This window comes from Thermobia domestica, chromosome 10 (assembly GCF_964235325.1).
Source record: "Thermobia domestica chromosome 10, izTheDome1.hap1.1, whole genome shotgun sequence".
NCBI lineage: Eukaryota > Metazoa > Arthropoda > Insecta > Zygentoma > Lepismatidae > Thermobia > Thermobia domestica.
The window spans coordinates 230693993-230708954 of NC_137463.1; the positions used below are offsets into that span (position 1 = coordinate 230693993).

The window sequence follows — 14962 nt, forward strand, 5'->3', positions numbered from 1 at the left end:
CTGGATATGGTACAAAGCACATGTACACGTAGCAAGTATCACTGTACAGAACAAGAAAACTGCAGAATAAATAAATATTTACGAGGGCTATCCAGAAAGTAGATTACGTTTTCGTCTGTGTCCGCTAGGGGCGGGGCTAGCGCGGCCATCTTGGGGTCAGAGCGTTGCGCAGCTCAGTCGGCATCTAGCCGTGCTAGTGAGAGGTTCGTGCTGTGCTCCGTTAAGATACTGTGACGGTTTGAAATGTCTGCGTTAATTGAAAATCCCGCGAGCTGCGAGGTGCGTGCAGTAATAAGGTTTCTGACAGCAAAAAACTGTAAACCGATAGAAATCTATCGGCAGCTGTGTGAAGTGTATGGGGACAACATTATCACTGAAGGTGGAGTGCGACAGTGGGTCATAAGATTTAAAAATGGCCGAACCAATGTTCACGACGAAGATCGAAATGGGAGACCCAGCAAAGTGACTGCCGAACTTGTCGAAAAAGTCGATGTTAAAGTCCGTGAAAATCGAAAGTTCACAATAACGGAACTTTCTTTGAGTTTTCCACAAATTTCGCGAAGTTTGTTGCACGAAATCATCAGCGAAAAGCTTGGTTACCACAAGTTTTGTGCAAGATGGATTCCAAAAATCTTGACAGAGGACCACAAAAATCAGCGAATGGCTGCAGCGTTGCACTTTTTGGACGCCTACAATAAGGATGGTGACTCTTTACTCGATCGCATCGTTACTGGTGACGAAACATGGGTGAAACACGTGAACTGTGAAACGAAATTGCAATCAATGCAGTGGGGGCACACAGGTTCTCCCCAAAAACCCAAGAAATGCATGCAAACAATGTCGGCAAGGAAGATGATGGCGACTGTTTTTTGGGACAGAAAAGGTGTGATTTTGGTGGACTTCCTGGAAAGAGGCACTGCAATTAACGCTCAAAGGTATTGCCAAACTCTGCAAAACCTCAGAAGAGCAATTCAAAACAAGCGCAGAGGAATGTTGAGCTCTAAGATCTTGTTGATTCACGACAACGCCCGGCCCCACACGGCAAATGTCACGCGTGAAGTTCTTGAATCTTTTCAGTGGGACTTGTTTCCTCATCCGCCGTACAGTCCCGACCTGGCACCGAGCGACTTCCACCTATTCCCAGCAATGAAGAAGTGGCTGGCTATGCAGCGTTTTGATGACGACGAACAGCTGCAAGAAGAGGTAACGAAGTGGTTGAAGTCGCAGGCGGCCGAATTTTTCGACGAAGGAATTTCCAAGCTCGTACATCGCTACGATAAATGCCTTAATTTGAATGGTGACTATGTCGAAAAGTAGTATTTGTGTGTGGCTTTCATCTGTATATAATAAAATTTGTTTCCTATACTTTGTTGATTTTTTATTCCAAAACGTAATCTACTTTCTGGATAGCCCTCGTATTTTATGTTAGAAAAACTGCAGGGATCTGTAAAGTTTTTTTTTTTTTTTAATTTTGATACATGTTCAAGTTAAACTGAAGAACACGGACATTCATGGAAAAAAAGTTGCAGTTATGTTCAAATTAGATGTTGACAGTTGTCTATATTTAAGAATTTATTTTAGGACGACTTCATAGACAAGTAACTTATATGTAATTGTAAAATAGACATTTGTAGACGTATGACCAATTAATGCTTTGGCATAGTATTATTTTACTTGCAAAATAATTGTAATACATCTCTGTAATTTTGAAACACTTCATCTCAGAGTTCTGTAATATATTATACAAAAAATTAGTTAAGCAGCCTTATCAAACTTAGTCAAAGTTAACACCAAAAAAGTAGCTTTCCTCGGCTAAAATTAAAAAGTCCACTGGGTAATATAGAAAAATAACTGTGAAGAAATTAAGTGCTAATTAGCGCAATTAGTTAACCTTTTAGTGGGCAGTGTTGCTCTCAAGCAACATCGCATTCTATTGCGTTATCTGTACGAATTATAATTTCGGTGATCATTTAATTGGCATTATTACTTTCATACTGTATTCATATACATGATTTACGGATCGCTTGTTTAGATATTTCTAATCTTCGTCAACAAGAGGCAGTCAAATTTAGTATTGCAGAAGCTTTATTTCCTACGCTCCGCGAAAGTTCTTTTTTATTATTTTTTTTATTTGTGCTTTCTTGCTCTGTAGAAAAATATTTCAACGAAACTGTTAGTAATTACTGAGAGTATTCTTATGATATTTTACCATAATACGGCAATACTGCTCCGTAGCTACACATAAGACCTATTTTATGGCAATATTGTTTTGAAATAAACACCCTGTATTTTGTAACCAAAGTACAAAAATAGTTTGAAAATTACGAAATTATAATCAGGAAGACATGGTTCAACCATAAAAGGAAAACTAAATATTTTAATGGTAATGCTATCAATGCTTGCCCATTAAAAGGTTAATGATTGTAAGGAATATACATTCGTACCTCTTTGTTTTCCGATTCTGCTCCATCTTTGTACAGCACTGGTTGTAGATTTACACACCCTTACTTCTTTTTGGATTGTCCATAGAAACATCTACCTTCTTGTTAAACTTTAGTATTTTATTCAGTGCATCTAGTAATATTTACACATCAGTTGCACAAAAACGCAGCAAATCATACACCTAAGTATTAACAATATACGTTTAACTAAACTAAAATAATAACTAAGCGAGGTTGCGATGGCTGTGTAGTACAGCACTCATCTCTGGTGCGTGGGGAGCTGTTCGACTGGAGCTCATGCCAAATGAACTTTGTTGTGGACAGAATCATTGTGTGCGTGTGTTTTCTCGGAGTTTTCCCATTTTCTTCACATCACCATTTCATTCATTATCATCACCACCATCTCCTTAACCTTGGAGCATAATCTTGGGACTTCAAACTAAAAAGTTCATTTCATTTCATTTTTAATAACTAAGCATAAAAATGTGGTAGTATAATTTTAGATTTTATTTTGAATGAAATCTAATTCTCATTTTAGTTACGGAACTAACGTTACTTGTAAACTCTGTTATACAATCATGTTTGTGAATTAGCCTTATGCAGATGATAGTTTTACTCACAGAATTGAACTCATTACGAAAAGCTGGCTCAGACATACTTCTTTCTTTTTAAATTCCGAAATTTGTTATGGAATTTCTGGAACCGGGACTCGGAATATTTTAAAATGCACGTAGCTTTACGTCACGTCCACAAGCTTTTAGATTATCAACTTCAGCAAAGATCCTGATATAAAATAACAGGTAATTTTAGAGAGAAGGCAGTTCAGTGAATCTCAGAAGATAAGGGACGAAAGATCCATGTCCATTATCATCATGAACCAGGGTTGGCAAAAACCATGATTTTTATTGAAAAAACCAAAAAAACAAGTTTTTTTTTTGGTTTAAATAATTTGCTCTATGTATTTATATCACATATGGACAGAAATAAGCTTGTTTCGCCTGTGTGTTAGTAAGCAACAACCGGGTTATGCTGGAAAGGGTCACATAAGCTTAAAGCGTAATCCAAACCGCTTCTCGGCTTACATCCAAGAGAAATTGTCTTTTATTTGAACTCGAAACCGGGACTAATTGGCCACAAATGCGATACGTCTGCCGGCTCACTCACGAAGGACTTCTGATAAAAATACGTTGACTGATCTTTACATATTTGTTAATATATTCGTCAAGAGTCATTAGGACAAAAAGACAAAAAGATAAACAATTGCACAAGTGGAACCTTATACAGAATTACATACGAACAATTTCAAAGTACTACAGAGTACAGAAGAACTAATTTAGTCTAAGTCAGTTCACTACGACTTTTATTAGTCCAAGCTAAAGAAATATAACGATTTACTTTGCATATCAGTAAGAAAAGTGAATAAAAGATAAGAATTATTTGAGTCTCTTTGGCTCTGACCCATTTATACATAAAGAGTTACCAAAGATTTTTGCCTCAATAATTGCCTCTCGTGGGGTTTGTATGGCCCCCCTCCCAAAAATAAGTACGGCATTTCGATGTATTTTATCAATAGTAAACATTATTAAAACGAAACAATGTTTAGAATTTTCCTTTGGTTGCATAACAATAGTAACAAACTATAAAAAAAATTACAAAAGAAACATCCATAAAGTTACATAAAAAAAGTTGCTTTTGTAATATAATCTCTTTGAGTAAAGAATGGGGAATTTTAGGTCTGAATATAGTACGAATAATATATGGGAGTGAAACGTGATAACCTACAATGTGTGTTCATCAAGGTTTCGCGAATAGTTACACTTTTACGAACATATTTCGTTTTTTGGTTTAAACCAGTTGTTTTTTTTTATAAAAAAAAAAAAGCTGGTTTAAACCACCTTGGTTTAAACCAGCCAACCCTGTCATGAACATAACCGAAATTCTGTACTGTTCGTTTATCGAACTTCAATATAAAACGGTATTCATTTCAAGTTTAACGCCGCCGAAACGGAGGGTGTTTGGCATAATCGTTGCACGACTAGTAAAGGAGTACTAGTCATCAGTACTTCATCTCCAAGATAAGAATCCGCCGCCAATCAAGACTATACCAGGTGGAGGTGAAATGACAATCAAAAGTATGGAACTGAATATTCATCATCATCAGAGTCTACCAGGTATGTGTCAGAGAAATTTGTTTGTGCTAGGCTTTCCGAGTGTATAAAACGATTCACTAACAGAAACGTAAATTCACACTTAAAATTAAAATCCTATTAAAACTATTTAAGTTTGATTTATGAGGTTTCATTATTGTATCTCTCCCAAACACCCCCAAATTACAACTTTAAAATTAGGATTAATCTCATATTTCAACAAAAACTAAAAACTAAACAAGGACGATATAATCAGTAAATATATATTTCGCCATATTAGTTTCTACGTAAACCATTTTAAAATCATAACTGTCAATTCAATGTTAGATTTTTGTTTTTGATTTTTACGTCTAGTATCAAATTATATTATTATTGTAAAAAAAAATGCATGTATCTTAATCAGAAAGAATGATATATATATAATATAAATGTTTCCTTTTATGTAATCACAGCATTCCAATCCGGATCCAAATTTTGTTCTCCATGTTTAGTTCCAATTTTCTCGACCTGATGTAAACCGCTTCAACGACACTCCCTGCATAGCAAAACTTTTGATATCTGGATTTGAATACTGTGCTGGAAAGTGTATAAATGCTCAGAAAGTGCTGGTAGTGCAGTGCAGTACAATTGAAGGGTAAGGGGAAAAAACAAAGAATGTCCATGTTTGTGCTTTATCGTGTAGTTTCTTCTATCTGTTGGTGACAGTTGGTACTATTTGACTGTATATGTATGCATGTGTAGATGTAAAAATATTCATGTAAAAAAAAAAAGGCAGATTTGACTAATCCTATTCTTTTTTACGCGGTTTTCAATATTAAAACGCCGTTTTCTCGAAAATACAGTTTTGTGACATTCCTTCTTTTTTCCCCTTACCCTTCAATTGTCTTCTGCATCTCTCTGAAATTTTTCTTTATCTGCGTGTCTATGTTTCATTTTGTCATACTATACTAGAATCTTCACCTTCTGGAATAAGGGCAAAAGAGTTCCTTCGAAATTAGCTTTAAAAGATCTAAAGACTAATTCACACCATCTTTCAAGAATGATCTTTTCGCAATCAATAAACCTACCAACTTGAAAAATACACTCAAGTTATTTACGTAATTCCTTCTATCTGCAGACCATTGGATATGCTCTAATAAACAAATGATCCAAGTACTGGCTTTTTAGCTCCCAGCGTGAGGATACGGGAGCTTATATTTTCATTCGAACACCCTATATCTCAAAACTACTAGTCCTGTAATACTAGTATATAAGTTTTCAAAATCAAGTATTTTACAATTACATAGCTATACCATAAAATCGTGACCACTTAAAAGGTTTCAGCATTAGAATTTAGAAATGACTTTTACAACTATTTTAGTACTTCTACTTCACGATATTTTACAACTTGTAAAAACATATTACAAGGCTAGTAGTTTTGAGAAACAAGCCCCAGTGTATATATGTGGTACTTTATTTCTCGGTAACTACTGGCCGAATCTTAACGAAATTTGGTGGCCAAGTAGCCCATTGTCTAAAGAATAAAGCTCGCTATACTTGACAGCCGAGCTCTGCCAGGAACAGACTTGGCTCAGATTGGTGCGACTTGTATGTTGTACTTTATTTCTCGGTAACTACTAGTTGGACCTGAACCAAATTTTGTAAGCAAGTAGCACATTATCTAAAGAGTAAAAATCACTATATTTGATGGCAAAAGAGGCTGTGTTCCACAGCTTTGCACGACAAAGGTTTAGAGTTCGGTTTACCTCAGCCTGTATAAGCTTAGAATGAGATTTATTGTGCACATATATGTACAATATGGACTATGAACTATGGGTAAATTGAAGATACTTAAAAATTAAATTATTCTTTCTTTGGAATGTTTAAGTCAATACATACATACATAAAGAACGAAAGGAGAAACGAAGGAAGGAAGAAAGAATGAATCTGGGCGAAAAATTCAAGCAACTTTTGCTCCGGAGTCCGAACGCCCACGACGTTTGTATGTGCCTCGTTTCGCCCCACATTCTCATTCCACCAATTATTTCATGCTCAATACATATATATTATTAAACTACAATGTAACAAGAAATAAGAGCATGTAAATGTGAAAGAAGTCCTGCTCACAGATGGCGACAGCTTCTTTCCGAAATAATATGCACCACTTTCAGATCTAGCAGGGCTGCCAACTTTTCAAACCTGCTCATCCGTGCATTCACAGCTTGTGTCCTCCAAATTCAATTTCGTTAAATTAGAATCTTATTTCAGTTAAACATATCCATGTATCTAATAACGATGATACATACTTAGAAATAAAAGCTGATTCCCCGATTTCTCACACAGATCGCACAGTCTTCACATCGAAGATCGTAACAGAATAAGTAGGCTGCATGCAGGGAAACGTCATGCTAGGAACAGCTACTATGGCGCCACGTAACTCAACACCGGAAAACAAAATTGCTGGTTGCATGGAGGCTAAACAATTACTACTGGACTTATACAAAGCTACCACTCTGTCAGTAATCTTACTTTGTGAATCTGATTACAGTAGGGTAGGCAAATAAGATTATTTATTTATTTTGCTAAATGATAACAATAGATAGAATTGTTGCTTTTAGCCAATAAAAGAAAACCAGTGTCAAAATTATTAGTTCACCCGTACGTTTTGAATATAAACCCGTACACCCATATCTGAGTTCTCAAACCCGTACAGTTGGCAGCCATGAGATCTGGAAACAAGGAGGTAAGCCTTTACATATTAATTAATGTTCCCATTCCGTCTGTTACATCATTGTTCATTTCTACTTTTTATCGACTCATTTAGGTTACGGAATAAATCAAATGCATAAACTCTCAATATTTACGAAAATACGAGAAGTTTTGATGTTGAAAGCAGAAGATTAGACTGAACAAACCTTCCATTCATTAAAGATGTCTATTGAAAAACTAAGTTTACCTTTATTTCTATTAACACCTTACCTGCATCATATCTGAAGGCGTCACATACTTGACAGAATGAAGATAATTTTTGAGAACGGCATCTGAATTTAAACAACTGACACGATACTCGTAGAACATATCCAACTTATAGGCACATCGATGACATACTTTCTTCGGGAGAGGATCCTCTCTCGATACCTGGAAATAAAAAAGTTTCTAGCAAAAGAGAAAAACGATGGTAAGTCTGCTACCTGGAAAAAAAGAACACAATCGATATCATGTTAGTTTCTTAAATTTCATATCAGATTTCTACTACAATCACCAAATTTATATTATTAACTGCCAGTCTGAGTACCATCACTAATAACAAAAGTCGCGTATATTAGATCATAATTTATATTTACCGAAGAGTAATTAGAGAGAAAATTTAGTACCATTTCTTGACAAGTATCAATTTCTAACAATTTGGAACAAAAAACTACAGATCGTTTGCTTTATGGTTATTTTTATTAAACACTTTCGAATTGTTATTACTATATGGAAGTCTATTGTCATCATTAAAGTATTCTTCCGCAGTTAAGTTTTCATTCGCTTTGGTTCTTCGTGATCATTTTGCGGTGAGAATCGCTCTCTTTAGCATCAAACCTCAAACACAGTCTTGTTTTCCATTCCGTTTTACCTTCTTCCTGTTTGTCTATACCAGGCATATGCAAGTTGGAACAGGATGTGGGTCAGTCACTGGTGTCAAGGGCCTTACGAGACAATGTATAACGTTTTTACAAGAATTGAATAGCTATATTTAATGGAGAAACTCATTCATCGTACAACAACATCACAGGAACACAAAAATATTAACAAAAATATTTTACTGGAGGAAAAATCTAGTAGTTACTTTCTTACTTTTGAAAAGGTTTGAAGGAAAAGATCATGGGGAAGGGTGGGGGTACAGAGAAACGTCGATTTCTGTGTTGTTTTCTCATCGTTGCCAGGTCGCGAGAGATAAGCCTCACACTGCGGTCGAGGGTTGAAAAGATTTTTAATTTAGTTTAAGAAATTACGTTTTAAATACTGGGTCAGCAGTCCGGATGAAAGAGTTTAGTGGGCCGGGCCGGGTGTTGCAATGGTTAGTCTATACTATCCCTACCGTAATATAATAATTGTTTATTGACCTAGCAATAAGATTTAATATCAAAATGAAATGAAAATGAATCATTTCCAAAGATTTGAAATTTCTAGCTTTACGTCCCACGATAATGCCCTTTAGAGCAAAGACGACAGATGATTAATGAAACTTGATTGATTATAAAAAGTCTGAAAGTAATTGTAGAATGAAAATCTTGGGCGTAACGAACAAGCCCCAGAAAACTCACAAATATGTTGTTGTGCACCACAAACTCACACGATATGGAGTCAAACCAGGAACCCTTTACCCACAGGTGAGCGCTCAGGCACTACGAACGTAAATAATAATTACGCCTGTTGTGCTGTATGGCTGTAAAACAAAGTAGGGATGGCCAAAAATTTTCGGATCCGGATATCCCGGATCCAGTGAGATCCGGATCCGGCAAGATCCGAAATTCGGATTTCGGATCTGGGTCCGGATCTCGGATCTGGATCCGAAATTCGGATCTCGGACCTGGATCCGGGTCTCGGATCTGGATCCGAAATTCGGATCTTGGACCTGGATCCGGATCTCGGATCTGGATCCGAAATTCGAATCTCAGATCTTGATTCGTATCCAAACCTGCATCTGAAATTGTGATGATAAAATTGAATATCTAAAATTCGTTAAAACTTTTTTTAGGATTCACTGATATAGTAGGTTGTTGTGCTTTTAAATGTTTCCATAACACGTTTGTGTTACCTTTGTTCTTTATTTTATTTTAACCTTGCAATATTTACATGTTGCACTTTCTGTCGAAGTCTCTTTAGTAAAATGTTTCCTAGTTTGATTTCTTCCCATTTCAGAGTATAGTGAACTGTCTGAAAACTGATGTAAATGGTAACAAATTCTTCTGTTTAGCTCCTCTTCGAAACTTAATGTTAGCTTCACATTGAAAATATTTATTTTATTCTTAGAAAATAAACTTTCTTCTTTTCTCATATACAAATGAAATATCTTTTAGATAAGGCCCTTCTAATCACAGGGATAGTAGACAAAACAAACTCTTTATTAATAGTAGTTTCTGACTCACGAGTTCAACCACCAACAAATGTAATAATAAATATCTTTCATTTCGAACGTATATACAACAAAAAATATAGACTGGTTGGCGTATAACAACCGTAGATTTTTAAACATACACACGAGAATTTCAGGAGAGCGATATGGTTGTGTTCGTTGTATGACTGTTACCTAACTTATGGCTTGCCCTTCTGAGGTCGGGAGTTTGTTGAAGGAGTAAATACAAATGAGATTTCTGTTATTTTTTCTTCATCCTCCTGGCTTCTTTAATCATACATTGCAAGACATAACCAAAACATATCCATGCATCGTATCATTGAAGCGTCTTGTGTTTTGTATATTAAAGTGTTCAAAAATATTTAACATATTCGCATTTGTTCATGTGATCTCAGGTTCAATTCTCGGTGGGAACATACATGAGAAAAGTGAAAATTGAAACAATATGAAAATAGTATATAAAAGTCAGGAAATTGATATTAAAATTTTAGCCATCTATTGGGTCTGTAAGGCTGTAGTTAAATTAACCCACACGTTTCGTGAAGATATATTACGTTGTTATTGTTTATTTACTATAAGCTACCAGATACATCCTCAGAAGCCATTTTACACTGTAGTAATCAAAGATTGGAAAAGGAATGAAAGGAAGGTCTCCAGAGCCTTAGATCAAGGTACTAACCTAGCATTTTTCCAGTATAACTGAGGAACAACCCTGGAAAATCCTCAGTCAGGATGGCTGATCTCCGAATTCGAACCCGGTATTATCCAATTGCGAAGCAAGAATCCTAACAAGTAGCCTGAGCTCGCTCCGTATTATTATTATTATTTAATTAACGTAATGTTTTAAAATTAGTGCAAATTAAACCGTACTTTCTTTATTGCTGCTGGTATAGTTAATAAGCGTACATGAGACATCATCAGTCCCCCATTAAGAAAGAATACTAGAACTGGAATTCAGGAAGCGGGGGTGAAGAGATTAATAAGGATGAGGAAACTATGTACGATGCAAAAACTGAGTAATTATGACTTCGCCACAGATATATTCACTTACATACGTCAATTAATATTTCTCTGATACAGTGCATTCTTACTTTCTATAGTGGCAGGAAAATGGCCCGCTTTTGTAAACGAACACACTAAGCACGTGCGTATAGGCGCAATGTCCGTGCAAAGAAACATAGGTAAAACTAGAAAAAAGAATAGGGAAAGCGAGGGGAAAATGATAAACCGCCCTTCAACTTGAAAAAAAAAAGAAAAAAAAGGAAAGAAAACTAAAAATAACTAAACTTAGAGCTACGAAAGACGCGAGGCGAATTTTATTGAAAAGTTTGTTTTTCCTTAGTGATTAGTTGTGCTAACTATGAACATGAATTAAAAAGAAAACAAGTAGCTAGCTCTGAGTTTCCCAAACTAGTTGAAAAGAAAATATTGGATAAAATTTAATAATAAAGAAGCCATTTATGATAATTAAAACACACTAAATTCTTGGCACGACAGTCCTTTGGTTCCTACCAGCGGGCTACGTTGAAAGTGGGGATGTGTAATCAACGCATCGACACCCGAAGTCCCTAATGCCGGCTTTCTAGACTGGAGTCCGCTACCTCTTACTTAAGATAACTCCCCAATTGTCCTCACGATGCTGGGTCAACATCGAAATTGTTGAGTGCCTCTCCGGGAATTGAACCCATGATCACGGGCATCTAAGGCACGCTCTCTGTCTTCTATAGACGAAAAGCTATAGTTACCCACATTGTCTACTACAGAAATAAGTTCTGATACTCTAATAGCTGCTGATGGTGATAGTCCAGGTTCACCGAAGCATGATCCCAAACCCAAACTGAGATATTGATGTCGCTGGAATGCCTGAAAAGTCATTGTGGGTAAGTGAATTGCCAACTTGTCAGGATGAAGGGCAATGGTGATGTGAAATGCGGGGCTGTCAGAGGTACTACTTATGATAATTGGATTTATAATATTCTATGTTGCCATAAACCCTCTTTAGGAACAAAACTGTTAATCTTAGCTTTGAAATTATTACATAAGGAGTTTTACTGCTATCATTAGGTTGCATTAGGAATTATCGGATTTATTTTAACGCTTAACTTTTACATCTCTTCTGATTTACGAATTTTTAAATCGCGATTATCCCCTTAAGGTCAATTAGTGATATTTTAAATCATTTCGAACCAACTTTATATATGGTTAGTCTTGTTATATAGGAATAATTGAGACCAGAAGCAGTCTACAGGCTAAGTCCAAAAGAATCTTGGCCGACCTCCTGATAAACCACGTCTTTCAGCAAGGTGAATTGTGACAATCCGATACCCACATGAGGAAATCTTCGGTTCAGTGTGAAAGCTTCCGTAAGAACCAGCACTCTAATCAATGAAATGTGCTTTGCTAATTTTTATTCAATGTGAAAGTACCTAACTTTATTGCCAGAAAAGAAAAGGCACTTATTTCAAACAAGTCGCCATTACAGTTTTCGTATTTGAACACAACACTCATGAAGTCATGTTAAAGCGCAACTTGTCCCTGAAAAAGAATATTTATCTGTTTTTAGTTTCTCGTGTTCCCCAAAGTACGGTACATGCGGAATTAGTGCTCGCCTTCCGCTCGCATTACCTAGGTAAAACGGCTACGATCTTGGTACTAGCACTTGTTTCGGTGTCCAGATCTCAAATATTTATCTTTCAGCCTGATTCTATGTATGAATCCGAAATTTCAAATCTAGATAAGGGGCACCAAAATTCATAGTTTATTCTCGGTGCTCATATTGTGATTTACTAAATAATTATTAAATCTAATTGTAAGGTATACATTTGATATTTAGAGCAGACTGAGCAAGATAAATATACGTAAAATCTAGTCAATACTTGTCTTAACTGTTTGTTTTCTTAACTGTCAAAGAAATAGGTGTATTGAGGAATTTTAAATATTCGAGTTTTGTATTCCGGTTTCAAATATAAATATGTGTGTATTTCATCTCGGTCCTGCAACCGGGTGGACCTACCATAGATTCGACAATCGAATTCTCATCCGGGTCAAATCAGATTATTTTTTAGTAAGGCAAGCATTTGATCTATAGTGTAGAATGAAGGAGACAAATAGACTTGTCAATATCCGTCTTAATTTTCTGTTTTCTTCTTCACTGTCAGGACTTCGTGAAATTACTTTCAGTGAATTTTTGATATTCAAGTGTATCACAATTTGGGTGGGTTGTGGGTTTGGATAAGAAACAAGATCTGAGATCCGGGTTTCAGATGCAGATCCGAATTTCAAACCCAGATCCGAGATTTGAGATCCGGATCTTCGGATCCGGCCATCCCTAAAACAAAGTTGCTTATTTTGAGGGTAGAACGCAAATTGAAACTACTTTAAAATAAAATCCTGAGGCGAATATTCGGACCCAAAAAACACAGTAATAAAGAATGGAGGAAACTTGATAACGAGAAACTGCATAATTTATAACATCTACCTAACACTCTTACGGTCATTAAGTCAAGGAGACTCAGGTTGGCAGTCATGTAGCTAGAATGAGGGAAAAAAAAAAAAAAGCAGGAACGCTTTCAAAATTTCAACTGGAAAAAGACACTATACAGACCTAGGTGTAGATGGGAGGATAATATTAAAAAGTAGAAATACGAATACGAAGTAGAGACTGGATCCAGTTAACTAAAGCAGCGTTTCTCAATCTTTTTCCTGTGGGGCACACCAAAGTACGTTTCAAATTTTTGCGACACTCCTGCTGTGATTTTCTTTCTAGATGCAAGAAAGCAAACACGCAAAATTTCATCCATTTTTTTTATTATTATTATTATTACGGAAAAAACTAAAAGATACAAATCACAAGCAAATTTCGTAAGACTCTTGAATAGAAACATATTATCATAAAAGAAACTTATGACTTAAAGCACGAACATAATCGATCTTACAAGATATTAAAAATCTCGCGCTCACGTAACATGTATTCGCGACACTCTAATGTGTCGCGACACAGCGGTTGAGAAACGATGAACCAAAGACAGAAACCAATACAGAGCTTCGTTTTAGTGGCTTATAAGGTGAACGGCGATAAGCTGGTTTGCCGAAGATCACAAGTAACAGAAATGCATGGGGTTTTATGGGATTCGCTAGTCGATGCAACAGGGGTTGGAGTATCTTTTCTCAGAGTAAGATCAGTTTGGGTGGAAACGTTGGTTGCAACAGTAGCAAAGGGTACAGTAAGCGAGGAAGGGATGCATTCTTTTAAACGACGCTTAGCATCAGCAGCAGAGATAATCTCAACAACCATTAGCTTTCGGATACGTTTCTCGCGTTGAAAGGCTGGACAGTCCCGAGACCAAGCAGAATGCTCGCCCTTGCACTTGACACAAACGGGTTTGGTCGCTATACAGGTTTCCGCGCCATGACTATCCGCCCACAATTTGGACAAACAGCAGCTCTCGCATTACACGGCGTGCTGGTGGCCCGAAGTGTTGACATTTGAAACAGCGCAGGGGACTGGTAAAATAGGTACGTACCTTAAGTTGACAATAACCGGCCTTCACGTAGTCCAGAAGTGTCAGCAAGCTGAAAGTAAAAATCAGTGACCGAGTAGCAACGAATACGCCTGAGTTCTTACTTCTGAGGCGAACTACCTCTACAGCATGTTGGTCAACCAGACCCGATTTAATCTCTTCCTCGGTGGCCTTTAGGAGGTCCCAACATGATATTATACCGCGAGAGGCGTTCAGTAAACGATGGGGTTCTACCGACACGTTCACTGGTCCAATGGCAGTTAATTTTAATAACTTTGCTGTTTGCTTCTCGTCAATCCTTTTAACTAATAAAGTGTTATTCTGTAATTTCTTGATATCATTAACCTGCCCGGTATTGTAAGTAATAACTTTATTAATGAGAAAAGGGGACAAGTCCTTACTAGCCCTCGAACGGTTAGCTTCAGCATTGGCACTATCAGTATTTTTATCTTTAATTACAAGATATCGGATTACAGGTATCACGATATTTGTCTTTTCCACACGACCGAAATCTTACGATTTGTCTCGCTCTCGTTTGCTTTGAGTTTCTTACGAAAGGGTGAGCCAGGACCCAATTGTATAGTTTTAGTACCCATGAAGTGTTGATGTTAAACATACATTGATAAATAACACCGTTTGTGGGGTTTCCTCGGGGTTCTCCCGTTTCCTCCCACTTTCTTCATTCCACCATTTCATTCATTTCTCATCTTCACCGTCTCCTTTAGCCTAGCCCGCATAACCGTGGGACGTAAA

General features: G+C 36.7%; 1 protein-coding gene across 1 annotated transcript in view; it reads right to left on the bottom strand.

The window, feature by feature from the left end:
• LOC145663054 (uncharacterized) overlaps positions 1-14962 on the bottom strand; it is a 75544-nt gene that overhangs the window by 56188 nt on the left and 4394 nt on the right. The window contains exon 2 of the mRNA XM_081729214.1: positions 7547-7705. Within this exon, the coding sequence (XP_081585340.1) occupies positions 7547-7705 (159 nt within the window). The remainder of the gene's footprint in view (positions 1-7546; positions 7706-14962) is intronic.